Raw genomic sequence first — 24593 nt, 5'->3', positions numbered from 1 at the left:
TGCCTCATGTCACCCACAGCTAAGTGGGGCTGGAGACTAAGTTCTGGGTAACGGGATGTGAGAAAAGTGCTGCGTGCATCCCGGGTTGATCTTGACTTCACAGAGCAAGGCCATCTGCCTGCCTCTGAACTGTTAGGAGAGAAAATAAGCTTCTGTTGGAACATGATATCTTTGTTACCGCAGTTTAGCTGTGACAGATATCTGTGGGGTGCAGGGAACAGGAGATCCAGTTCTGTGCGGAGAGCAATGGAATCCTAGGATGACAGTGAAGGGAGATCCCAGGAGGAGAGCTGTGTTCGGACTTGGATGGCAACCAGTCCGGACTGGAGCGCCGAAGTCCCCGTGTTGAGAGCTTCTGCTGTTGTCTTTTTTTCTAACTTGAGGACAGAGTGCTTAAATGAGCCTGAGTACATCCTTATCTGAAATTTGTCTTGTGCTGACATTTCTGTTCTTCAGGCCACACCCTTGGCTGGTGGACGGGGTGTGGGCTTGCCACACACTTGGACGTGTTATGCTTGGGCCTGCTCCTGGAAGCTGGAGGTCGGCCATGGATGCAGAAGATGCAGAACCACCCATTTCCATGACAGATTTCTGGGGGATGCCCAGTACCTGTACATAATTCCCAACCACGGGGTGCCTGGGGTTTCCAAGGACTCATTCGGGACCACCCTTCTGGCAAGCTCCCAGGAAACAGAAGCCAGTCTGTGACTCTGAACCTCTGTTCAGCTTATTTTCTCCTGGGGCCCTTCATTTGATATCCCTTCCCTTACCCAGCTAGGTTGGTTAACTGTTCACCTCTTTGTTAACTGTTCTTCAACACTCAAGTGTTGCTGAGGGATATTCTGCAGAGTACAACCATAATACATCGGAATTGCTCTCAGAGATGCAGCAGTGAGCAGTCGCTTGAAGTGAGACCTTAGTTCCCTGCCCAGGAATTGAACCTAGCAATGGCAAGCCACTCCAGTACTCTTGCCTAGAAAATCCCATGGGCGGAGGAGCCTGGTAGGGTGCAGTCCATGGGGTCGCTACAAGTCAGACATGACTGAGCGACTTCACTTTCACTTTTCACTTTCACAATTGGAGAAGGAAATGGCAACCCACTCTGGTGTTCTTGCCTGGAGAATCCCAGGGACGGGGGAGCCTGGTGGGCTGCCGTCTATGAGGTCGCACAGAGTCGGACACGACTGAAGTGACTTAGCAGCAGCAGCAGCAACCTAGATGAAAACCAGGAATCCTACCTGCTAGTCCACCAGGGGCTAGGGGCTAGAAGCAGAATTGCCTTGCCCCTTGCCCGCATTTCTCAAGGAGGCAAAAACTGTAAAAACAGGTCCAGAGTTTATTATTAGAGTCATGGTACAGCAAGTGGGAGAGCACACAGAGATACAGTTTGTTTAGACAGAAGAAAGACAAAGTCACACAGCTGGAGAGGAAGGGTGAGTGGCTCCCAGTGAGGAGGAGCGCGGTAAAGAGGTGGGTAGCTCATTCATAAGGGACCATTCTTCTGGGTCTTGTTCACTTTGGGCCCGTTGTCTGGTTTCTTTTTCCATGCCTGACCTGCTCTGGAACCCTCCCCCACGAGCGTGCGCAGTTTTTTCCAAGATGGGGCCTTGACATCGCCTCTTCTGGGTGGTGCCCCCTGCTTTTTGATCCCCCAAAGGTCCTTTCTGTGCGTGTGCATTGTCTCTCTTGCCCCGAGGATGGGAAAAACAGGACCTCTTGATCTTTTACTCAGAGTGTAGCCCTTCTCTGGTCTTGCATCACTGTTACCTCTAAGCGTCCTCAGAAGCCAAAGCTTGGCTATTCCCCCTGTTTCCGTTGTTATTTCTATCTCAAAGCATAAACAGGAGGCTGGGTGTAAATACCTAACCTGGAGCCCACCTGTCTCCTGTCTCACGAGATGCAGACTGGAGGCTAGTAATAAGTGTCCAGCCCGAAGCCCGCCTTTTTCTCACCCCGCTCCCCGCCAGAAGTGTCAGCAGGCGGCCAGTTGTAAATGCCTAGGTCTGGGGCCCTTCTGTCTCCTGCTTAGAATGACTAAAACAAAAGTGAACTAGAGGGGACTTCCCCGATGGTCCAGTGGTTGAGAATCTGCCTTGCAATGCAGGAGACGCGTGTTCAATCCCTGGTCAGGGAACTAAGAGGCCACATGCCACGGAGCTGCTGAGATGGAGAGCCACCACCAGAGACTCCCAGCTGTGGATGAAGAAGACAAACCGGGAAGAAGACGCCACGTGCCGCAACTAAGACCCAGGGCAGCCAAATAAGTTTAAAAAAAGAACCAGAGATCATCTCAGTGAGGGCAGAAGGGGCTACTTTGGGAAGGGGCACGTGGGTCCTGTAAGATAATTTACCGGTACCTTGGAAGCACGCTGTGATATAGCTGCTCTATTTCTTAACTTAGGAGGCAGACACATGGGTGTTCATTTAAATAGCGCTTCTCAGGTGGTGCAGTGGTAAAGAATCCGCCTGCCAATGCAGAAGACACAGGAGATATGAGTTTGATCCCTGGCTGGGGAAGACCCCCTGGAGGAGGCAATGGCAACCCGCTCCAGTATTCTTGCCTGGACAATCCCATGGACAGAGGAGCCTGGTGGGTGACAGTCTGTGGGGTCACAAAGAGTTGGATATGACTGCACGCACACGCACTGTGTATATACTTATATATCTAATGCATTTTATGATATTTCTAAATAGCTTAAATACCTATGAAAACGTGTGTGCAGGACTGGGATTTGGGAGGGGTGGAGTAGTGTCTTATTGTTGTTTGACATTTTAAACCACATACGTGTGTAGCTTTGATAAAATAGACCCTCTTTGCTTGAGCCTGGGCATATGAAGATGTTTACGTGGAGGCTCTTGCCTTTGAGTATTTCTGAATCTGGCCAGAGACCAATAGAGATGATTACAATGTAGCCTGATGAGAGTTGTAACATATGCAGGGTCATTTAGGATTACAGAAGAGGGAGCAGTGACTTGTTTTTTCAGTCAGGAGACAGTGAGCTGAGATGGTAGGTCTAGAGGGGAGAGTCTGTAAATCGAGCCTTGAAAGCACGGTTTGAAAGAACAAAGAAGGAAGGGTATCTCAGGAGGGACATGATGAGCAGGGGTACAGAAATGGGAAAGGAAGAGCAGGCAAATGGTTGGGACGTGACTGGGGACTAAGTTTGCACACTGCTCTTTGCACACTGTACAGCCTCGGGTGTGTTCATAGTGTAGTGTGTGACCTGCGGGTCATCCACAGCCATCTGATTGAAGAGAGGGGTTAGGGTCCCTAAGGGAAGGAAGAGAAAGCCCAGGGTACAAGAGTATTAGGAGAGCAATGGGAAAATGGAATGTGGTATCAAAACGAGCATTATTGAATCCTAAACATAATCCTAATCCTAAGCAATACGTGAACCGTGAACTTCCAGATGTTCAAGCTGGTTTTAGAAAAGGCAGAGGAACCAGAGATCAAATTGCCAACATTCGCTGGATCATGGAAAAAGCAAGAGAGTTCCAGAAAAACATCTATTTCTGCTTCATTGACTATGCCAAAGCCTTTCACTGTGTGGATCACAATAAACTGTAGAACATTCTGAAAGAGATGGGAATCCCAGACCACCTGACCTGCCTCTTGAGAAACCTGTATGCAGGTCAGGAAGCAACAGTTAGGACTGGACATGGAACAATGGACTGGTTCCAAATAGGAAAAGGAGTGCGTCAAGGTTGTATATTGTCACCCTGCTTATTTAACTTCCATGCAGAGTACATCATGAGGAACGCTGGGCTGGAAGAAGCACAAGTTGGAATCAAGATTGCTGGGAGAAATATCAATAACCTCAGATATGCAGATGACACTACCCTTATGGCAGAAAATGAAGAGGAACTAAAAAGCCTCTTGATGAAAGTGAAAGAGGAGAGTGAAAAGTTTGGCTTGAAGCTCAACATTCAGAAAACAAAGATCATGGCATCTGGTCCCATCACTTCATGGGAAATAGATGGAAAAACAGTGGAAACAGTGTCAGACTTTATTTTGGCGGGCTCCAAAATCACTGCGGATGCTGATTGCAGCCATGAAATTAAAAGATGCTTACTCCTTGGAAGGAAAGTTATGACCAACCTAGATAGCATATTAAAAAGCAGAGACATTACTTTGCCAACCAAGGTCTGTCTAGTCAAGGCTATGGTTTTTCCAGTGTCATGTATGGATGTGAGAGTTGAACTGTGAAGAAAGCTGATCGCCAAAGAATTGATGCTTTTGAACTGTGGTGTTGGAGAAGACTCTTGAGAGTCCCTTGGACTGCAAGGAGATCCAACCAGTCCATTCTAAAGGAGATCAGTCCTGGGTGTTCATTGGAAGGACTGATGCTGAAGCTGAAGCTCCAATACTTTGGCCACATCATGCAAAGAGTTGACTCACTGGAAAAGATTCTGATGCTGGGAGGGATTGGGGGCAGGAGGAGAAGGGGACGACAGAGAATGAGATGGCTGGATGGCATCACTGACTCAATGCATGTGAGTTTGAGTGACCTCCGGGAGTTGGTGATGGACAGGGAGCTGTGGCGTGCTGTGATTCATGGGGTCACAAAGGGTCGGACGTGACTGAGCGACTGAACTGAACTGAAACATTATTCAATAGGCTTGTGTTAACATATGCAAATTATGAAATTTACAAAATCACACCAACAGTGTATACTCAGTGAAAGACAATAGCATGTGCCTTTATTTATAATGGCAGGGGGGACGGATGTGGAAAAAAACACCTGAAATTGAAATATTTTGCATTGATGACACTCCTTAAAGTCTTGAGAACGAAGAATTGGACAAAAATCACTGTATGATCCATGGGTACTTAATAGAGAAGAAATTAACCATTCATACTTGCATCTGCAGAAAGAAGTCAACTTAATCTTGCAATTCTAGAATCCTTCACAATAAGGAATTCTTGAGTTCTCATAGAGTGGGGGGGGAAGGGGAGAGAGAAAATCATCTAGAACAGTTTTTCCCAAATTTGGCTATTTTCACAGACATATTTTTGGGGGGAGGGGGATACAGGTTTTCTACGTAGCATTTAAATGTTTGTGTTTTCCTTCCGTGTGCCATCTAAACAATACACGCTTGTTCAGGATTCACTGGACACCGTCTGACCTACAGTGTTGCTGTATGATCACCACACCTATATTTAGACCTCTGATCCCTGCCACACAAAGTGAAGACCAACCGTGCCTAACTTTCCACGTGGTTTATCTTGGATTGAGAGAACAGAAAGAACCATCAAACATTTCCTGTGAGATCTGTGAGTTGTCAGGGTTCAGAGCAGTGGTTCACAGCAGTGACTGTCAAAGCAGGAAAGGGTGGGGTGGGGTGGTGGAGATGGTGGCCTGGGAAGACACCTTTTGAAAAAGCACATTCAAAATACCTGATTTCATAATACAAATTCTAGGAAGTCAAACTCAACAAAATAATTTTCAGGCAGTAGCAGAAAACCAACTCTAGCTTCGTGCTTGGGGGCCTGAGATACACTTGGTTGAGAAACACAGGCGTTAGAGGTAGCGGCATCCCAGCTTGAGGAGAACACTTGGTAAGAAATGTGCCAAAGAGCAGGACCATCTTTTGGGTCAGTGAGTGAATCCTAAGCATATCTTGTCATGGTCCCTCGGAACCCAAAGGGCCAATCCACAAGAAACCCGAGACAGCCATCAGACTGCTCAGACCTGTTATTGTGGGCAAGGTGGTCCATTTTTAATACTGAGTCAAAAGAAGCTGTTGACTTCCCTTCCCCTTTTATTGAGGTTAACATATTTCAGAATTTTAAGTAAACAGTTGCTGTAACTGGGTACAGTCACCCCAGGTCCATCCTCCAGGAACTGCTGTCATTATCTGCAATGCCATCCTGTCCCCAAGGGGATATCAGCCTGGGTCTGCTCTGCTAGGAAAAAAATACAAAGAATTGGATCTTCTTAGAGCAAGTCCCGTCATTTCTCTTTCATTATCAGAACACTGACTCTTGCCGTTTAAACACAATCGGTTACAGATGGTCTTGAAATGCAAGTTGCCAGTGGAATACTAAGAGCATAAGCTGAAGGACAATGCAGCTAAAGAGATCTGGCGAATATGAGGGACTTTAATACCCACCCCAACCTAGAGGTCACTGAGGGGATGGTATTTCCCACCTTCCCCGTAAAGGCACAAGTTTTCTTTCATTCTTAATCTAAGTCTGAATTGTTAAAAAAGTGTATCAAATAGGAAACATTTGGCACCACATGGGTGAAGCCAGAAAGCTAACCCAGACAGACCCAGTCTGTTTACTTGCTGGGATAAAGTTATAGAACTGTAATTCAAGATTTGTAAAACTGACTGTTTGCTTTGAAAGGGATTCGGTTGTGCTTTTCAGACCTTGTGTTTTCACTTCTGTGGCTATTCTGAGTAATCCCTGCAAACTCTGTGTACTCATTGCTTAGGGGTTAATTATTAATTAGTGGGCAATAAATACCCTTCAAAGAACATTTTACTTTGAACACCCTAAGTTTCTCCTTTGGCTTAAAAAAAAACAGTCTTTCCACGGAAGAGTCAGTGGAATCGGCCTGGTTCGAAGCTCTCTTGCTCCAACAAGAGCTGCAGGGAGAGGAACCCATCAGATCCCAAAGGGATCCTGATTCTTTTCTGAAGGATCCATCACCTGTGGTTTTCCATTTAGTCAAAGATCTCCTTTAGGTTACAACTTTAGAAAACTTTGGCTTGTTATTTGGGAAGCCAACTGAATTGAATTGGCTTTGCAGGGTGAACACAGGCACAGCAAAACTTACCTTGGTTTCACGTTGCATTTAGGAGATTCCAGGCTGTTCCCCACGGCCTGTGAGCTCTGGCTGCTGCCCACATTTGCTCCTATTAATACGTTCCCTTCTCACTGACTTCCCTCAAGTCTGCTCTTGCTTGCTTGCTTTTCCTTGAATATTCCATACTTGTCACCTCAGGACCTTTCTACTTTCTATTCCTTCTGCCTGAAAAGCGCTTCTGCTTCATCATTTGTGGTTGTCTCCTTCTTGTCAATCAGGTCTTGGCTCAGCCAGCTCCTCTGAAAAAGGCCTTTCCTCACCACGTTAGCTCAGTTTGCTCCCTACCCCTCTGCCGTGTTCTATCAGATTATTCACTTGTTTCAGGCATTATTTAACTTTTTTTTTTTATCAGTCTCTCTCTCTCTAGAAGTTCCATATTATCTTTTTGTTTATCTCTATATTTCCAATGTCTCGTACAGTGTCTGGCCCATGCTGCTGCTGCTGCTAAGTCGCTTCAGTCGTGTCCAACTCTGTGCGACCCCATAGACAGAAGCCCACCCGGCTCCCTGTCCCTGGGATTCTCCAGGCAAGAACACTGGAGTGGGTTGCCATTTCCTTCTCCAATGCATGAAAGTGAAAAGTGAAAGTGAAGTCGCTCAGTCGTAAACGACTCTTCACAACCCAATGGACTGCAGGCTCCTCCGCCCATGGGATTTTTCAGGCAAGAGTACTGTAGTGGGGTGCCATTGCCTTCTCCGTAGTAAGTGCTAAATAAATATTTGTTAAATGAAGGTTGAGTGAAAAGCTTTCCTCCCACTGATGCACTTAATCCGTTTGTAAAAGGGAAACTCATACATGATATCACAGTTCCCCAAATCACCCTTTGCCTATCTTGGGTGCCTTCCTAGATTGTAATAAAGCATGGCAGTAGAGCCCCACCATCTGTCAGAGTTCCTGGCCCAGAGTCCCACCTGTCACTCACCTGTGATTACTCCAGAGCTCCAATTTGCTTTAGCCGTGTCAGCAGTTCCCCTCTCTCATGCATATTTACCAGATCAGTGCATCCGCCTATGCACTCTTCACCGATGAAGACCCGAGGAACCTAAGAAAGCAACAAACCAGGACATTTAGGGAACCTCATTGTTAGGTTAGACGCTTTTATCGTTCTCTGAATATTCCCCACGGTCTGAAGCTTTTCAAATCACTTTACAACGTCCTCATGTATACTCTTTCAAGTCAGAACTTTATGAGAAGCACAACATAATTCACTCAAGAATGCTTTTAAACCAAGATGCTTTACAAATGGAATGTTCTGTGTGTGTGAGATTGTCTAACTTGTCAAAATGATTTAAAAATTTCACTCTGCAGGAACACCTTTCCAGCAATGGGTTTTGGTTGGCTGCAGCCAGACCACCCTGATTGAATTCTGGTTTCTCTGCAGCTGGGACCACACGTGAGCCCTTAAACTGAACCATGGCAACCAGGAAGGAGTTTGTTTTTAAGTGCAGCTGGACAAGTATTTCAAATCAGTTCTGTCCCTGATTTTTAGACTCAATTTATGAGAGTCGTCTCTCTCTCGGGAGCTCTGCCCTCAGCTAGGGAAGAGATGATGGTGTCAGAATCGCCTTCTTTGAAATGCCTGGCCCATCATAGGATGAAGTGCCACAGTTCTGGGAGCAAAGACATGCATCTGCTTTGGTTTCACAGCTGGCATGGGTGGGTCTCCCAGGGCCAGTCAGACTGAGACAGTCACTCTTCCCACTGAGCGCATTCATCTCCAGTCAAGCTCAGGCTTCCTCCCTGCTGCTAGGTAAGGCGCATTCCAAGATTCCAGAGGGCTCTTGGAGGAGAAAGTCCTTTCACTGTGGCTCAGACAAGTTCCAGGCCAAGGGTGTTGCAGAAAGGCTGACTGGCAGTGAAGAAACAAGCCCAGTATAGGCTCCCTGAGGGGTCAGGAGCAAGTAGGTCCTCTCCTACAACTCTAGGAACATTCTAGAAGGGGCAGGAGAGGTTAAGAATATTTTCAGGGCTTTTCTTTTCCTCTGAAGGCACAGTTACTCAGATGCATTTCTTTACTGAGGTATAGTTGACGTCCAATAAAAGTTTCAGGTGTACAATATGGTGATTCACAATTTTTATAGATTATATTCCACTTATAGTTGTTATAAAATGTTGGCTATACTCTCTATATTGTGGAATATATCCCTGTAGTACTCTTGCCTGGAAAATCCCATGGACGGAGGAGCCTGGTAGGCTGCAGTCCTAGGGTCGCTAAGAGTCGGACATGACTGAGCGACTTCACTTTCCCTTTTCACTTTCATGCATTGGAGAAGGAAATGGCAACCCGCTCCAGTGTTCTTGCCTGGAGAATCCCAGGGACGGCGGAGCCTAGTGGGCTGCCGTCTATGGGGTCGCACAGAGTCGGACACAACTGAAGCATCTTAGCAGCAACAGCAGCAGCTTCAGTTCAGTCGCTCAGTCGTGTCCGACTCTCCGCGATCCCATGAATCACAGCACGCCAGGCCTTCCTATCCATCACCAACACCTGGAGTTCACTCAAACTCATGTCCACAGAGTCGGTGATGCCATCCAGCCATCTCATTCTCTGTCGTCTCCTTCTCCTCCTGCCCCCAATCCCTCCCAGCATCAGAGTCTTTTCCAGTGAGTCAACTCGTCGCATGAGGTGGCCACAGTATTGGAGTTTCAGCTTTAGCATCAGTCCTTCCAGTGAACACCCAGGACTGATCTCCTCTAGAATGGACTGGTTGGATCTCCGTGCAGCAGCTTACTCTGACATAATAGCTTCAACCTCTTAATCTCCTCCCATGTGCTGCCGCTCCTCCTCTCTCCTCACTAGTAACCAGTAGTTTAGTTTGCTCTCTGTATTTGTAAGTTTGTTTCTTTTTCGTTATAGTCACTAGTTTGTGGTGGTTTTCTTCGATTCCACATATAAGTGATACGTGCAATAAGTGGTACATGCAGTCCTTGTCTTTCTCTGACTTGTTTCACTCAGCATAATGCCCTCTGAGTCCATCCACATTGCTGCAAATGGCAAACTTTCATTCTTTGTTATGGCTGAGTCGTATTCCACTGTGTATACACACACCCTGTCTTCTTTATCCATCCATCTGTTCACGGACACACTTAGGTGACTTCCGTATCTTGGAAATTGTAAATAATGCTGCTGTGAACATACGGGTGCATGTTCAGATGATTTTTTTTTTTTAAGGAAGAGAGTTGAGAAAAAGGGCTGAAGTATTTCAGATAAGTCCTTACCATATTTCTATGAAGAAGGGGATCTGGGCGGAAGTAAGCTTTGAAAATTGAGGCCCCCAGTTGAAAGAATCCTGCACTATGTTGCCTTGGCTACTTCCTGTGTCCCAAGTGGGAAGAGCACACAGGACGGTGTTCCGGTGAGAAAGCCTGGTGGTGCCCTCCTCAGTCACACGTGGGGCTGCCCGCCCCCCTGCCCTGCACGCCTGTGTGGGAGCTTTGCACGTGGAAGTGCCATCAAGGCTGCATTTTTTTTTTTTTAATCTTAACCCGCTGAAAGAATTTGCAGAAAGATGAGCTCAGAAACCTAAAGTTTCCCCTGGATCCTGGCCATTACTGTAGAGAAAATAAAATGCCTCTCAGATTGTTGGGGGCCTTTTGGCTTCTGTTTCTCCAGGAACAGAAGGCCGTGGTCACTTGCAATGGTAAAGAATCCTAATGCAATTCTAATATAATACAGGGCTCCTTCTGTGGGGAAGCATTGCCTAAAGGAGTAAAACTCATCTGAGCTTCAAATAAGGAAGCTTTCATTCTCCTAGTTTTTTTTTTTTTTTTCTTTTTGATGTGAACCGTCTTTAAAGTCTTTTTTGAATTTGTTACAATATCACTTCTGTTTTATGTTTTTGTTTTTTGGACAGGAGGCACATGGGATCTTAGGTCCCCCACCAGGCATCAAACCCACACCCCCTGCATTGCAAGGCAAAGTCCCAACCCTTGGACTGCTAAGGAAGCCCCATGGAAGGGATGTGTTCATTCTTGAGTGATTGTCACTTCTGCTTCTTGCCCCAACTCCACCTTAGACCAGAGGGTCTGGGTTACGTTAGTTGGCGAGAAGCCCCTGAGGAGGAAGGAGTCCTCCCCTTTGACAGCAGTTCTCAGATCTGAACCACGCGATCAGAACCGTGGTGGGCTTGTTAAAACATGGATTTCTTACTTCTCCCCACCCCACATTTATGGCGCAGGAGATCTGGGAAGGGGCTCAAGAATGTGCATTCTGACAAGTTCCCAGGTGACTCTCAAGGAGCATATTTGCAAACCACGGGTTGGCACTGAGAGCAGTTCCTTCCTCCTGGGGTAACTGAGGCTTTGGAAAACCCACAGCTCTACGGGAACCCCCACCCCCTGAAAGGCAGGCCCTGAAACACGATCAGATCAGATCATCAGGGCTGTCCCGAGGGTGGAGTTCTGTGCATGCCATCTGGCACACAAACTTCTTGTAAGAGCTGAGAGCTGGAAGGCCCCATAGCCCTTCTCTGGGCTAGGGAACAGTGAAGACCACAGTAAAGCCCATCAAAGGTCCAACAAAGGTCCGTCTAGTCAAGGCTATGGTTTTTCCAGTAGTCATGCATGTTTACTACAAAGAAAGCTGAGCACCGAAGAATTGATGCTTCTGAACTGTGGTGTTGGAGAAGACTCTTGCAGGTGGGTCTCTTGGACTGCAAGGAGATCCAAACAGTCCATCCTAAAGGAAATCAGTCCTGAACATTCATTGGAAGGACTGATGCTGAAGCTGAAACTCCAATACTTTGGACACCTGATGAGAAGAACCGACTCATTGGAAAAGACCCTGATGCTGGGAAAGATTGAAGGCGGGAGGAGAAGGTGACGACAGAGGATGAGATGGTTGGATGGCATCACCAACTTGATGGACATGAGTTTCAGCAAACTCCAGGAGTTGGTGATGGACAGGGAGGCCTGTTGTGCTGCAGCCCATGGGGTCACATAGAGTCGGACACGACTGAGGGACTGAACTGAACTGAAAGCCCGTCAGTTAACAGCTCCCTCAAAGGAAGCTGAACTTGCAGGCTCCACCGGACAGTGTGGGAGGCTGTGGTAAGAAAACAGGAAGCTGTTGATGCAGCTGAGAAGGAAGAGAAGGCTCATGCTCTGTGCCTCCCCTCTCGGGCCACCCCCTTCTTCGGAGGAACTTGAGTCTGTTACATTAAAGAAATAGGGAACTGCCACCAGAAAAGCAAGCTTGGGAGTTCTGCGGCCCTCCTTCTCCGGGAGCTTTCTCCAGCTCCAGCCTCAACTGGGGTGGCATCTCTGTTCTCTGTACTAAGTTGCTTCAGTCATGTCTGACTCTGTGCGGACCCGTGGACTATAGCCCGCCAGGCTCCTCTGTCCATGGGATTCTCCAGGCAAGGATACTGGAGTGGGTTGCGGGGACCTTCCTGGCCCAGGGCTCGAACCCGCGTCTCTTGTGTCTCCTGCATTGGCAGGCACGTTCTTGACCACTAGTGCCACTCGTGTTGATCAGAGGCTGCTCCTCAGCTGATTGCCAGCCCTCTGCAGCACCTCCTTGGCTGCTCCCTGGTACAGTTCCTTTCTCAGCAGAACTGGTGCCATAACCCCCAGAGGTCCCCAGCTTCATCCCTCATCCTGGCCTTCCCACAGCCTCTTTCCCCACAGCCACTGGAGTGACCCTTTCAAAATCAAGTCAGGCAGGATTACTCCTCTGCTCCAAACCCTTCAGCGGCATCTCGTCTCCCATCACATGTCCCTGTGACAGCTTGAAAGGCCCTGCCTACCTATTCCTCATGATCTCAAAACACACCCGCTCCTAACTCACGATGCTCCACCTCTAGAGGCCTCCTTGCCAGGCAGGCTTCTACCCCAGGACCTTAGCACTTGCTGTTCCCACTGCCTGGAATGTCCTACGCCTCCATGTCCTACTTTGGCATGCCTTGCTCCCTCAGTCCCTTTGGAGATCTGCAAAACCAGTGAGACCCTGCCGGCTCCTTGCTGCCTACTGCCTGCCTCCCTTTCCTACCTGGCTTCTCCATACCACACACCACTTACCACTTTCCAACATACTACTTTATTTATGGCATTTACTAGAATGTAAGTTCCACAAAGGCAGAAATTTGTTGGCTCTGTTCACGGCAGTATTTCCAGTGTTCAGAAAAGCGCCTAGTACAGCAGGTGCTTAAAAATATTTGTTGTATTCAGCAAAATTATCCTTCAAAAGCAAAGGAGAAAAAGACGTTTGCACACAAACAAAAATGAAGCAAATCTGTTGCCCAAAGTTCTGCCTTATGAGGAATGTTCAAAGGCATCCATCAGAGAGAAGGAGAATGACAGGTCAGGAAACTTGGATTTACATAAAGATCGTATTTTGGGAAGAATAAGTGGAAGTACTGATCTAGGAACTGTGGCTATAGCGAAACCAAAATCAATGTCTCCAAGTTGGTGGCCTGATTGAAGCCCTATGTTTCTGCAGTCAGTCAAGTCCCACTGGGCTGCTGCTGTTTGCACAGCACCGCAGGCACAGCAAGACAGCGACAGCTCTCAAGGTTTCCAGTCTCTTTGAATAGAAAATCTTCACTGTTAGGGATGATGAAGTTATATGTCTTTAAAAGATTTGTTCTCCCCTTGGAGGAATGCATTCAGGACTCGAGAACCTTTGAAAAGTATCTTGAAAAATTCAAAAACAAACTGAAAGATTACTAGAAGAAAAAGTGTTAGCTTTACAATGAATTGGGGAGGGGGGAGTTGTTGAATGGTTGTGTGAAGAGGTTTGTTTTTCCTGCTAGAGGATAGGTGCTGCTGGTTGAAAGATGTGGCTCCCAAACCTTGTTGCAAATTGGATTTACCTTTTTGGTTTTTTGATGGGAGATACATTCTATTTTGACTTCCAGATTTTTTCAGGTGTAACTGACAAATCTGTGTGTGTTTAAGGTATACAATGTCAGGGTTTGATACACAGATACACTGTGAAATGACTACTGCAGTCAAGGTAATTTACGTATCTATCACCTCACAGCTACTATTTGCATGTGTGTGTGGTGAGAACACTTAAGATGTAATCATGGCAAATCACCCCCAGCACTTACTCCTCTTACAGCTCCATGTTTGTATTCATGTCCTAGGGATCTTTAAAACTGATGCCTGTCTGCCCCCTTCTCCTGTGGGATTTAATTGGCATGGGTTCTGACTTGGGCATTGGGAGGTTTTTTTTAAGTTCCCCAGGTGATTCTGACTTCCCTTGTAACACACACAGTTGGTAAAAAATCAGCCTGCAATGCAGGAGGCCTGGGTTCCATTCCTGAGTTGGGAAGATCCCCTGGAGAAGGGTTAACCCACTCCAGTATTCTTGCTGGGAGAATCCCATGGACAGAGGAGCCTGGCAGGCTACAGTCCATAGGGGTCACAAGAGTCAGACAGGACTTAGCAACTAAACCATCACCGCAGGTGATTCTAATGTGCAACAACACTTGTAAAGTGCCCTCCCTGAGGGGTCCCTCACATCAGGAGCCACAGCTGTTCCCACACTGCGCTTTCCCTCTTAGTACCCAAGCAGCCTGTATAGCTGGTGGTCCAGCCAAGCAACAAGAGGCCCTCTCGCCATTGTGTTCTCTGCTCCAGGACCTTCCTGAGACCAAGGGTCCTCAGCTCCCAGTGGGGGTCCCTGGAAGCAGCTGGGTTTTGCCTCCCTCTGAACCAGAATGCTGATCTCTCCTTGGAGCAGTGGGGAGAAATGGCCTCCCAGGCTTTCCCTTGAGAACCCAGGAAAAAACACCATCAAATCCAAACTAAACCTCAACTAGGACATGTGTGTCTGCGAACACTGTATCCTAGAATGTGCATCCTGAAAGGGGGCTGGTAGGACATGACTCACCCCCACGCTCCTACCCCAGCACCTGCGCTGATCTGGTGGCCTGGCTGGCTATCGCACCGGAAGTCCTTTCACACAGAGGAGAGAGGGTGTTAGGGGCCCCCACTGTCTACTCAAAGCAAAAGGGACCATAGAGTTCACCTCCTCAGGCCTGGTGTTGCAGCCAAGGGGTACCCTGCGGGTCACAGGTGGGGTAACTTGCCAGGATCACACAGCAAGCCACTGTGAGAGCCCGTCGGGAACTCTAGCCTCTGACCTCCATAACTTGACAGGCCTGGAAATATCCCGTCATCTAGGTCAAGGAGCCACAACGAGCCATTAGGTTTTTTTTTTTTTTTTCCATTGGGAGGAATGAGATAAGATATGGAAGAAGGAGCAAATTTAAGGTTAAAGAGAGCCCAGAGGAAAAGACTGAAGGACAGCTAATGCCACTGAGCCCTGTGAACCCACGGGAAAGCGTTCTCTGGGTTCTCGCTCAGCAGCAGACACGGAGGGCTCAGCCGTGGCCCCCACCCCTTCTTCCACCGCCCTGCCCTGCCAGCTCAGGCTGTCAGTGCTGAAAACAAAGACTGCAGACAGCTCCTCGGCGGCGGCGACTCCGGGCCACAGCCGCCCGCCGGCCCGCCCGCCCTGACGCCCGCACGGGTCAGCTGCGCAGCCCCGTCCCGTGGGCCGAGGTCCGCTGCCCATTCAAGGAAGCAGCTCCTGTCGCGGGCGCCCTCCCCCACACCCTGTCAGAGCGACGGAGCCCTAGCGGTGTCCCCGAGGAAGGCACGGGCCACCCCAGGCACAGACAAAGGCATCCGGGAGCCTTTCCCCCGCCCCAGCCTTTGAGCAGGAGACCCCAGGCTCACCGTTCTGGCTCCGGTGAGCTGCTGCAAGTAATCTTGAATCTCACTGGTGTCACCGTTGGCTGTGATATCGACAAATTCCAAAAGCCCTTGTTTAAAGGGCAGTTGGCTGAGAAGCTCCTGAGTCTTTTTGCAGTAGGGGCAGGTGGGCTTGATGAACACGACCACCTTTCCAGGCTGGATCTTGCTGTTGACGAACGCTTGAGCCATGCTGACTCCCTCCAGGGAGGACACCTCCACTGCAGGTAGAGCTCGAGAGTAAAAGCCGCGGCTGACCGAGCAGCTGGCTCTCATTTAAAGGAACCTCCCAGGAGGAGGAGTTTGCCCCCGCGGCGTGCTCGATTTTTAAAGGGCCAGCCCTGAAAGTCGTTTCAGTTTGGAGCGATGCACCGGCTAGAGCTTTGGAGCATGAACAGCTACATCCCGGGGTGTCATTGTTCCCAGCCCTTTCAGGGCCGCCCGCTCTGGAGAAGAAAACAGAGCTCTCTGGAGAAGCTTGAAGGGTGCAGACCAGCTCCAGGGAAGGAGCCAGAGCAGGCAGGCAGGCAGGCACCGCTTAGAGTCAGTTCTTATTGTCTCTCAGGGCTTCCCTTGTGGCTCAGCCAGTAAAGAATCTGCTTGCAATGCGGGAGACCTGGGTTCAATCCCTGGGTTGGGATCCCCTGGAGAAAGGAAAGGCTACCCACTCTAGTATTCTGGCCTGGAGAATTCCATGGACTGTATACTCCATGGGGTCACAAAGTCAGACAGGACCAAGCCACTTTCACTTCACTTATTGTCTCTAAGAGACATGGTTTCTAAAAGCACACACAAACAGAATCATTCAAGAAGCAGAATGCACTGAAATCTATTTAGGAGTGAAATTCAGATTGTGACTTTGCGTCTCGTCTCGCCTGCCCTGTTTGGTGTCACTGTTGAATGGAATTGCTCCCCCACCTTCAAACATGTGGAGATTGCACAGAAGAATCTGGCCCTGCAGCCTCTGCCTGAAAAGTCAGGTCACCTTCATGAGAGGCAGCAGCTGGGGCTGAGGCGTGGTTGTCCTTTGGAGGGGGCAGAAGCTGGCTCCCGGCTGGCTCACGCCTTCCAGATACCTGCTCTTCATTCATAAGCTTTTGAGTTTATGATCCTTGAACAGCAGTTTAGCACGGAAGCGAATTCGAGCACAAACCCTCATTTCAAACTGCAGATCCAGTGAGGGTCTTTTTCTGTTTGACCCCTTTGTTGTCACTGCTTGTGAGTCTGAGTGGTGTTCAGTTCAGTCGCTCAGTCGTCTCCGACTCTTTGCGACCCCATGGACTGCAGCATGCCAGGCCTCCCTGTCCATCACCAACTCCCGGAGTTTACTCAAACTCATGTCCATTGAGTCGGTGATGCCCTCCAACCATCTCATCCTCTGTCGTCCCCTTCTCCTCCTGCCTTCAATCTTTCCCAGTATCAGGGTCTTTTCCAATGAGTTAGCTCTTCACATCAAGTGGCCAAAGTATTGGAGTTTCAGCTTCAGTATCAGTCCTTCCAATGAATATTCAGGACTGATTTCCTTTAGGATGGACTGTTTGGATCTCCTTGCAGTCCAAGGGACTCTCAAGAGTCTTCTCCAGCACCACAATTCAAAAGCATGAATTCTTCGGTGCTCAGTTTCCTTTATAGTCCAACTCTCACATCCATACATGACCACTGGAAAAACCATAGCCTTGACTAGATGGACCTTTGTTGGCAAAGTAATGTCTCTGCTTTTTAATATGCTCTCTAGGTTGGTTATAGCTTTTCTTCAAAGGAACAAGCGTCTTTTAATTTCATGGCTGCAGTCACCATCTGCAGTGATTTTGGAGGCCCCCAAAACAAAGTCTGTCACTCTTTCCATTGTTTCCCCATCAATTTGCCATGAAGTGATGGGACCAGATGCCAGCTGTTGTCACTGTTTGCGAGTCTGAGTGGTGTAATAACTCACTTATTTCACATTCACCTGAGTGTCATGACACACTGCAGGACCTGCTGCTCTGTCCTGTGGGCCCATGCTCCCGAGTGGGGTGGTCGATGACCTTTGTTCTAGGGCCAGTTCCGACCCCTCTGTGTGTGGTAAGTTAAATAAACAAAATAGGGACAACCACCTCCTCTAAAAGTGGACTCTCCTTTTCCCCCAGGAAGTTTTGCACTGAAACTCGGGCCGTGGGCCGGAGCTGTACACTTAGTGATGGTCACGTCAGAGTCCCAAGCATTGCAAGACTGAGAGAAGGAAAGAAAACTGACTCTTGGAAGCAGCTCTCATTATTCCTAAAATTAAGTGGCCAAGCAGAAACCCAGACTCTGAGCCACAGAGAGGGACTCAAAGTGGCGTCTCTGTCCCTGGAAAGAATGTGCTACGGGCATGAGGGCTAGGCGACTGGTTCTTGTCAGGCTTGGGACTTCCCAACCCGCAGCTTCGTTGTCTCTGGAATAAGCTCCAGGCAGAGTCCTTGTCATCTGTCTCCACCTCCTTCCTGTTGCCTGGACTCCTGCAGCCAGGCCCCTCGCTGAAGCCTAGAGTCTCCTGAGGGCTCACGCGCCCGAGGGTCCTCAGCTCGCCTTGCAGCCGCTGTTTCCCTCAGGCCCACTCTCCCCTCAGTGTCGGGGGTCACCTCTCCCTGTTCTGCTGGCTCCTTCTCAGCGTGTGACTCTGGGTAAGTCGCTCCCTTGTTTCAAACCACCACCTTCTGTCTCCTTAAACCTTCCTGCCCTCCTCCCTAACAGGTATCGTAGTTCTTGCTGTTATGTTTGACATCTGGACTTCACCCACATCCCACCCTCTCCTCTCCTCGATGCAATCTGACCTCCTTATCAACCGTTCTGCTGAAACGCCTTTGGCCAACAGCAATCATGACCGCCATGTTGCTAAATCACCTTGTAGCCAGGTGTCCTGCCTGGGACCATCCCAGAAGTGTGGGTGTGGAGGTTTTTGGTAAACTGGTGGAGTGAAACTCCCAAAGGATCTGCTTGCGTAAGGTCCCTGAGGGGGTTGGTTCCCTGGGGCGGAGATCAGGGTGCAGGGTGGTAGTGGGGGCGCTCTGTTGTCTGCCCTAGAGTTCAGGCCCAGAACAGATGGCCAGAGGACACAGCTGAGGAAGGCCTTTTCATGAGACGTGGGACACAAAGAGATGGCAAGAAGGGGCTTCTCCACTGTGCACAGTACTGTGGCTTCACCTCAGGGAGGAATTCAGACCATAGGACACTCTATTGCCTTGGCATCAGGAAAGTTTGTAGCTTTGGCACTTCAGGAGATGGAACCCATGGATCTTGGGAACAGTTCAGGGCAGGGAGCCACCACGGGAGCTGCCATCCCCAAGTGCCATGGACCCCGAGATGGGGTGTGTGTGGAAGAGACACGAGACGAGAACTATTGGTGGGCTTGTGCTCGACATACCTAGGCACTCCCAGAAACGCTGAGAAGCAGACTTTTTTCATGGGAATGGAGATGCTGCTCTGCAGATAGTTGGCAGTGAGCTAGTGATACATGTGAAATACGAAATATGGGCTGCTACTATTAATGTGATCTCATTTGTACTGCTGGAGAAGGCAACGGCACCCCACTCCAGCACTCTTGCCTGGAAACTCCCATGGACGGAGGAGCCTGGTGGGCTGCAGTCCATGGGGTCGCGAAGAGTCAGACATGACTGAGCGACTTCCCTTTCACTTTTCACTTTCATGCATTGGAGAAGGAAATGGCAACCCACTCCAGTGTTCTTGCCTGGAGAATCCCAGGGACGCGGAGCCTGGTGGGCTGCCGCCTATGGGGTCGCACAGAATCGGATACGACTGAAGCGACTTAGCAGCAGCAGCAGCATTTGTACTGCAGGCTGACAAGGGTAGGGACAGTTTGGCCAACAAATGAGTGTTTCTCAGGCTCTTTGCTTACTTGCCACTTTGCAGAATTTGACTCTGTAGATCACTCCCCGTCACGCCTCTCCCCCTCCCCCGCCAGCTCCCTTCTTCCTAATATCGCATGCAACTTGATCCCTCTTTTCTCCCTGTATCCCTGGGTATTCTGTCTCAGCTTCTGCCTCAGGTATTTCGCCTGGTGTATCCTGGGGCTTGCACTTCTTTTCTCTCTGTGTACACCCTCCGTGGAAGATTTCATCTGCATGCATGGCTCCAGCCATCACCTTTTTGTTGATGAGCTCCACGTTTCCTTTGCTCGTCGAGAACTCTTTCCTGGGCCTCAGGAATGAATAGTTCATTGCCTACCAAGAAGACCCACCTGGGCTTTCTCAGCATCTCAGCCTCAGTGTGACCAAAATGGAAGCCTCCCTCCCTCTTCCAAATACCTGCTCATCCTCCCGGGGTACTGTCATCTACCTGCAGGGCAGAAACCTGGGAGGCATCTTGACTGCCCTGCCCCCTGCTTTTTGTTTATGCAGAGTCACCAAACTCTTACAGCTAAGTCGAATCTGAGTCATTGCCACGCTTCCACTGCTCGCACTTTCATCGCTTTGAACCTGCTCCTCTCTCGGTCCAAAGTGGCTCTGACCTGTCTTTTTCTGTGCGGCTGACTTCTCTGGTCCAGCCATCCAACCATCTCATCCTCTGTCATCCCCTTCTCCTCCCGCCTTCAATCTTTCCCAGCATCAGGGTCTTTTCAAATGAGTCAGTTCTTCCCATCAGGTGGCCAAAGTATTGGAGTTTCAGCTTCAGCATCAGTCCTTCCAATGAATATTCAGGACTGATTTCCTTTAGGATGGACTGGTTGGATCTCCTTGGACTACAAGGGACTCTCAAGAGTCTTCTCCAACACCACAGTTCAAAAGCTTCTTTATGGTTCAACTCTCATATCCGTACATGACTACTGGAAAAGCCATAACTCTGACTGTCCCTACCTTTGTCAGCAAAGTGATGTCTCCACTTTTTAGTATGCTATCTAGGTTTGTCATAGCTTTTCTTCTAAGAAGCAAGCATGTTTTTATTTCATGGCTGCAGTCACTGTCTGCAGTGATTTTGGAGCTCAAGAAAATAAAGTCTGTCGCTTTTTCCCTTGTTTCCCCATATATTTGCCATGAAATGATGGGACTGGATGCTGTGATTTTAGTTTTTTTTTGAATGTTGAGTTTTAAACCAGCCTTTTCACTCTCCTACAAACATTTATTAATCAGCTACTCTGGGCCAGACACAAAGATCCCATGCAGCCCCAGCCCTTAGGACTTTTTAGCCTTGCAGTGGAGGGGAGGGCAGGGGGATACAGACAGAGCAAATAAACCCAGTGTTAAGAGTGTTCTACATGGTATAATAGAAGTCTGTATGGGCAGTAGGGTGACCAAAAGAGAGCGGCTATTCTTGCCTGGAGGGTGCTTAGGGAAAGGTTGACAAAGATGAGCTAGGCTGAATCTTGAGAGAGATGCTTTTGAGTCTTCAGGGTAGGGAAGTGCACTTCAGGCAGAGGGAACAGGAAACGCCAGGATGATACAGAGGGCTCTTGATGTTGAGTGTAGTCACGTGTGGATAGAGCATTAGGGGTTTGAGATGGGGAGTGGGGAGAGAGACAGCTGGAGAGCGTGCGGATTGTGGGTGTCTTTTACTAAGCTGAAGAGTAAGGACTTTACATATAGGAGTGAGGAGCCTAACAGGTGTTTTTCAAGCATAGCAGAGTTGCAGTTCAGTGTTCGATTAGATCAGCACATTGTGGAATCTCTTTCGTAACACACTGAGTGGCAAAACACAGTCTGACCACAGAAGGAGTGGTAGGGCTGCTTTGAAGCAGACAAACCTTTAGAATCCTTCAAGGCTCACCCTGGGACCCGTCCTGGCTTCCACAAGGCTTGGAGTTTGCAGAGGGGCAGCTCAGCAGGTGATGAGCCACCAGCATTCTGAGCTGCTTCAAGACTTCCTAGACTCATCAAGGCTGCGCTTGGCCCTGTCTGTCTGCATGCAGCTCTAAGGGTTTGGCTGAATGAGCCACATTGCCAGCAGCCCTTTCCAACCTCAGATGCATGAAGATCCTGGATGGTGGCTGTTTTCAGAGTCTGACCTTGTCTGATGCTCTTTCTCTCTCTGGATCTCTCTAGATCTGACCACAGAGGACTAGTGTGACTCTCATTGTAGACTCTTACTCCCATTTGACCACAGAGGATTCTGGCTGACTCTAACTGTGGTCCTTTTCATACTGTTCATGGGTTCTCAAGGCAATACTGAAGTGGTTGGCCACTCCCTTCTCCAGTGGACCACATTTTGTCAGAACTCTCCACCATGACCCATCTGTCTTGGGTGGCCCTACGTGGCATGGCTCATAGTTTCACTGAATTAGACAAGGCTCTGGTCCATGTGATCAGATTGGTTAGTTTTCTGTGAATGTGGTTTTCAGTCTGTCTGCCCTTTAATGGAGAAGGATAAGAGGCTTATGGAAGCTTCCTGATGGGAGAGACTGACTGAGGGGAAAAGTAGGTCTTGTTCTGATGGGCGGGGCCATGCTCAGAAAATCTTTAATCCAATTTTCTGCTGATGGGCGAGGCTGTGTTCCTCCCTGTTGCTTGACCTGAGGCCAAACTACCGTGGAGGTAATGAAGATAATGGTGACCTCCTTCAAAGGGTCCCATGCAGCCTCTGCTACACTCCGTGCCCCCGGCCCTGCAGCAGGCCCCTGTGGAAACTCCAGCACTTTGGAGCTGAAAATCCAATACTTCGGCCACCTGATGCGAAGAATCGACTCATTGGAAAAGACCCTGATGCTGGAAAAGATTGAAGGCGGGAGGAGAAGGAGACGACAGAGGATGAGATGGTTGGATGGTATCACCAACTCAATGGACATGAGTTTGAGTAAGCTCCAGGAGTTGGTGATGGACAGGGAGGCCTGGCGTGCTGCAGTCCATAGGGTCACAAACAGTCGGACACAACTGAGCGACTGAACTGAACTGTGGGCCCTCACATTCCACCTCTAGGGGGCGCTGCTTGGTACTGAACTCAGAAACAAGGCTGCTGCTGCTGCTGCTGCTAAGTCACTTCAGTCGTGTCCGACTCTGTGTGACCCCAGAGACGGAAGCCCACCAGGCTCCCCCGTCCCTGGGATTCTCCAGGCAAGAACACTGGAGTGGGTTGCCATTTCCTTCTCCAATGTGTGAAAGTAAAAAGTGAAAGTGAAGTCGCTCAGTCGTGTCCGACCCTTAGCGACTCCATGGACTGCAGCCCACCAGGCTCCTCCACCCATGGGATTTTCTAGGCAAGAGTACTGGAGTGGGTTGCCATTGCCTTCTCCGAGAAAGAAGGCAGTTCCCATTAACTACAGACCTACTGTGTGCTAGGCTCAGTGCTCGGAGCTTTACGTACATTACCTCTCAACCTCACAGAGGCTTTGAAAGGTAGATACTTGGAACCCCAAACCGACTAGAGGAATAGGGAGAGGGTCTCTGACTTGGAGGACTTGAAGTTCAGCCACGGTCAGGAGTAGTGGCTGCTCTGTCCAACAGGTCCACCATATACTTAGAAAGTCTCTCCAAAAAGTTGTTACCTTTTCTGAGATCCAGACTCAGTTTGGTAGAATAGCACGTCCCCCACTAATACTGATGCCCTCAGGGCCCCTAGTCCCTCTGAACTTTCTTGCTGTCATTTGAGCTCAAGATTGTATCTTTCCACTTTTCCACGTGTTTCACCATAAGAAGTTCTTACTTTTTCTATTGACTCACGGAAGGGCTTTTCCTCCTCGCCTTCAGCGAATCACATCAGGCAAACCTCACTGAGCTCTTCGTTAGATATCTCTTTATCAGGGGCAGCAGGAAGGAGGTGTTATGTTTCTCTCTCGTCCCAGCTTCTGGTGCTAAGGTAGCATATCTCACAGGGTGTCTGAGCTGTCTTCTGAGGGATGGATGTGGTTGGGGAAAGATGGAGGGTTAAGGACTCTAAGGGGTTCCAGGGTACTTGAAGAGAAAGCACATAGCTTAAGACTTCAGAGCATCACATAAACAAGCAGAACATAATACCCCAGTTTTTATAGCCCCAGCCTCTAATTAGGCTATCAGCGGCTTCCCCAGTAGCTCAGTTGGTAAAGAATCCTCCTGCAATGCAGGAGACCCCAGTTCTATCTCTGGGTTGGGAAGATCCCCTGGAGAAGAAAGGCTACCCACTCCAGTATTCTGGCCTGGAGAATTCCATGGACTGTATAGTCCATGGGGTCACAAAGAGTCGGAGACGACTGAGCGACTTTTGCTTTCACTTCACTTCACTTCTAATTAGGTTTAGCTGTTTGGATATTTTAGGTAGAAAGTAACAAAATACCCAGTTTAAACTGGTTTTCTTCTCTCTTTTTTCAAAATATTTATTTATTTACTACCGGGTCTTCATTACAGCTCGCGAGATCTTCAATCTTGGTTGTGGAATCTTTAGTTGTGGCCTGCGAACACTTAGTTGCTCCGTGTGGGACCTAGTTCCCTGACCAGGGATTGAACCTGGGCCCCCTGCATTGGGAGCACAGAGTCTTCACCACTAGACCACCAGGGAAGTCCCTGAACTGGTTTTCATTGGAGGGCTTTGGTTTTCTTGGCTATCAGTTAGTTGGAGGTCGGAAGCTGGCTCAGAGGCTCAGGGATCCAGGGCTCTGGGTGGGTGTTTCTGAGATTCTCCTGGTCCTCCCCTCCTGACTGCAGGTTGGCTGAAGCTGGTGCAAGCATCTGTCCTCACATAACTGTGTTCAAAGGTAGGAGGAAGAGGGTAGGCCAGGCAGGGGTGACACAGGCAGGGCATCCCTCCTCCACCCCACCACTCCCCCCCACACACACCTCACTGGGTGTTTGTCCAGATTGTCCCCCGGACTCATTCCTGACCCGTGGATCGGCACAAGGAATGGAATGATCTTTGTGCCTCTCCAAAGACCTCCACCTTGAAGACTCAGGTCCTTACCTGGAGTGGAGATGGTTTAGCCTCTCCTGAGGGAAGGGAAGGACTGGACTCCTGGGCAAAGCTGGGAGGAGGAAGGGGAACACAGGTGTCGGGGAGGCAACCACAGTGTTCACCACTAGCTCCCAGGACAAACCTCTTGGGAGCAGAGAGCCGCCAACCGGGAGTTCATCTTGTTTCATCAAATGAAGCTGAAAACCCTGAAATAAAGGATGACAGCTTCTGCTGTTGAATAGATGGTTTTAA

At 49.0% G+C, this 24593-nt stretch overlaps 1 protein-coding gene and 1 non-coding gene across 4 annotated transcripts; both read right to left on the bottom strand.

The window, feature by feature from the left end:
- Positions 1-1325: 1325 nt before the first annotated feature.
- Positions 1326-15796, bottom strand: GLRX (glutaredoxin). 3 transcript variants are annotated; one of them, XM_088838455.1, is made up of 3 exons: positions 15501-15796; positions 7738-7857; positions 1326-2466 (listed from the first exon to the last, which is right to left on the bottom strand). In XM_088838455.1, exons 1-2 carry the CDS (start codon positions 15789-15791, stop codon positions 7744-7746), a joined length of 405 nt encoding a protein of 134 aa, XP_088694581.1. In that variant the 5' UTR covers positions 15792-15796; the 3' UTR covers positions 1326-2466; positions 7738-7743. The 3 variants fall into 3 exon arrangements, with proteins under 3 accessions (XP_088694581.1, XP_055285412.1, XP_055285411.1); XM_055429437.2 differs by lacking the exon at positions 1326-2466 and adding an exon at positions 4675-5908; XM_055429436.2 differs by lacking the exon at positions 1326-2466 and adding an exon at positions 4675-5905.
- An 8082-nt stretch (positions 15797-23878) lies between these two features.
- Positions 23879-23951, bottom strand: TRNAG-CCC (transfer RNA glycine (anticodon CCC)). Its single transcript has one exon. It is a non-coding gene; the product is annotated as a tRNA-Gly (tRNA).
- Positions 23952-24593: the final 642 nt, after the last annotated feature.

Source organism: Moschus berezovskii, chromosome 8 (genome assembly GCF_049115385.1).
Source record: "Moschus berezovskii isolate FMDL1 chromosome 8, NW_MosBer_1.0, whole genome shotgun sequence".
Lineage (NCBI taxonomy): Eukaryota > Metazoa > Chordata > Mammalia > Artiodactyla > Moschidae > Moschus > Moschus berezovskii.
The sequence above is the reverse complement of the archived record's forward strand: the minus strand, read 5'-3'. Positions and strand labels throughout refer to the sequence as shown.

Coding starts and splice junctions, on each gene's coding strand:
- GLRX (XM_088838455.1), bottom strand. CDS start 15,791: ATGAGAGCCAGCTGCTCGGTCAGCCGCGGCTTTTACTCTCGAGCTCTA. Junction 7,858..15,500: donor AGCTCACCGGAGCCAGAACG/GTGAGCCTGGGG, acceptor TTGCTTTCTTAG/GTTCCTCGGGTCTTCATCGG.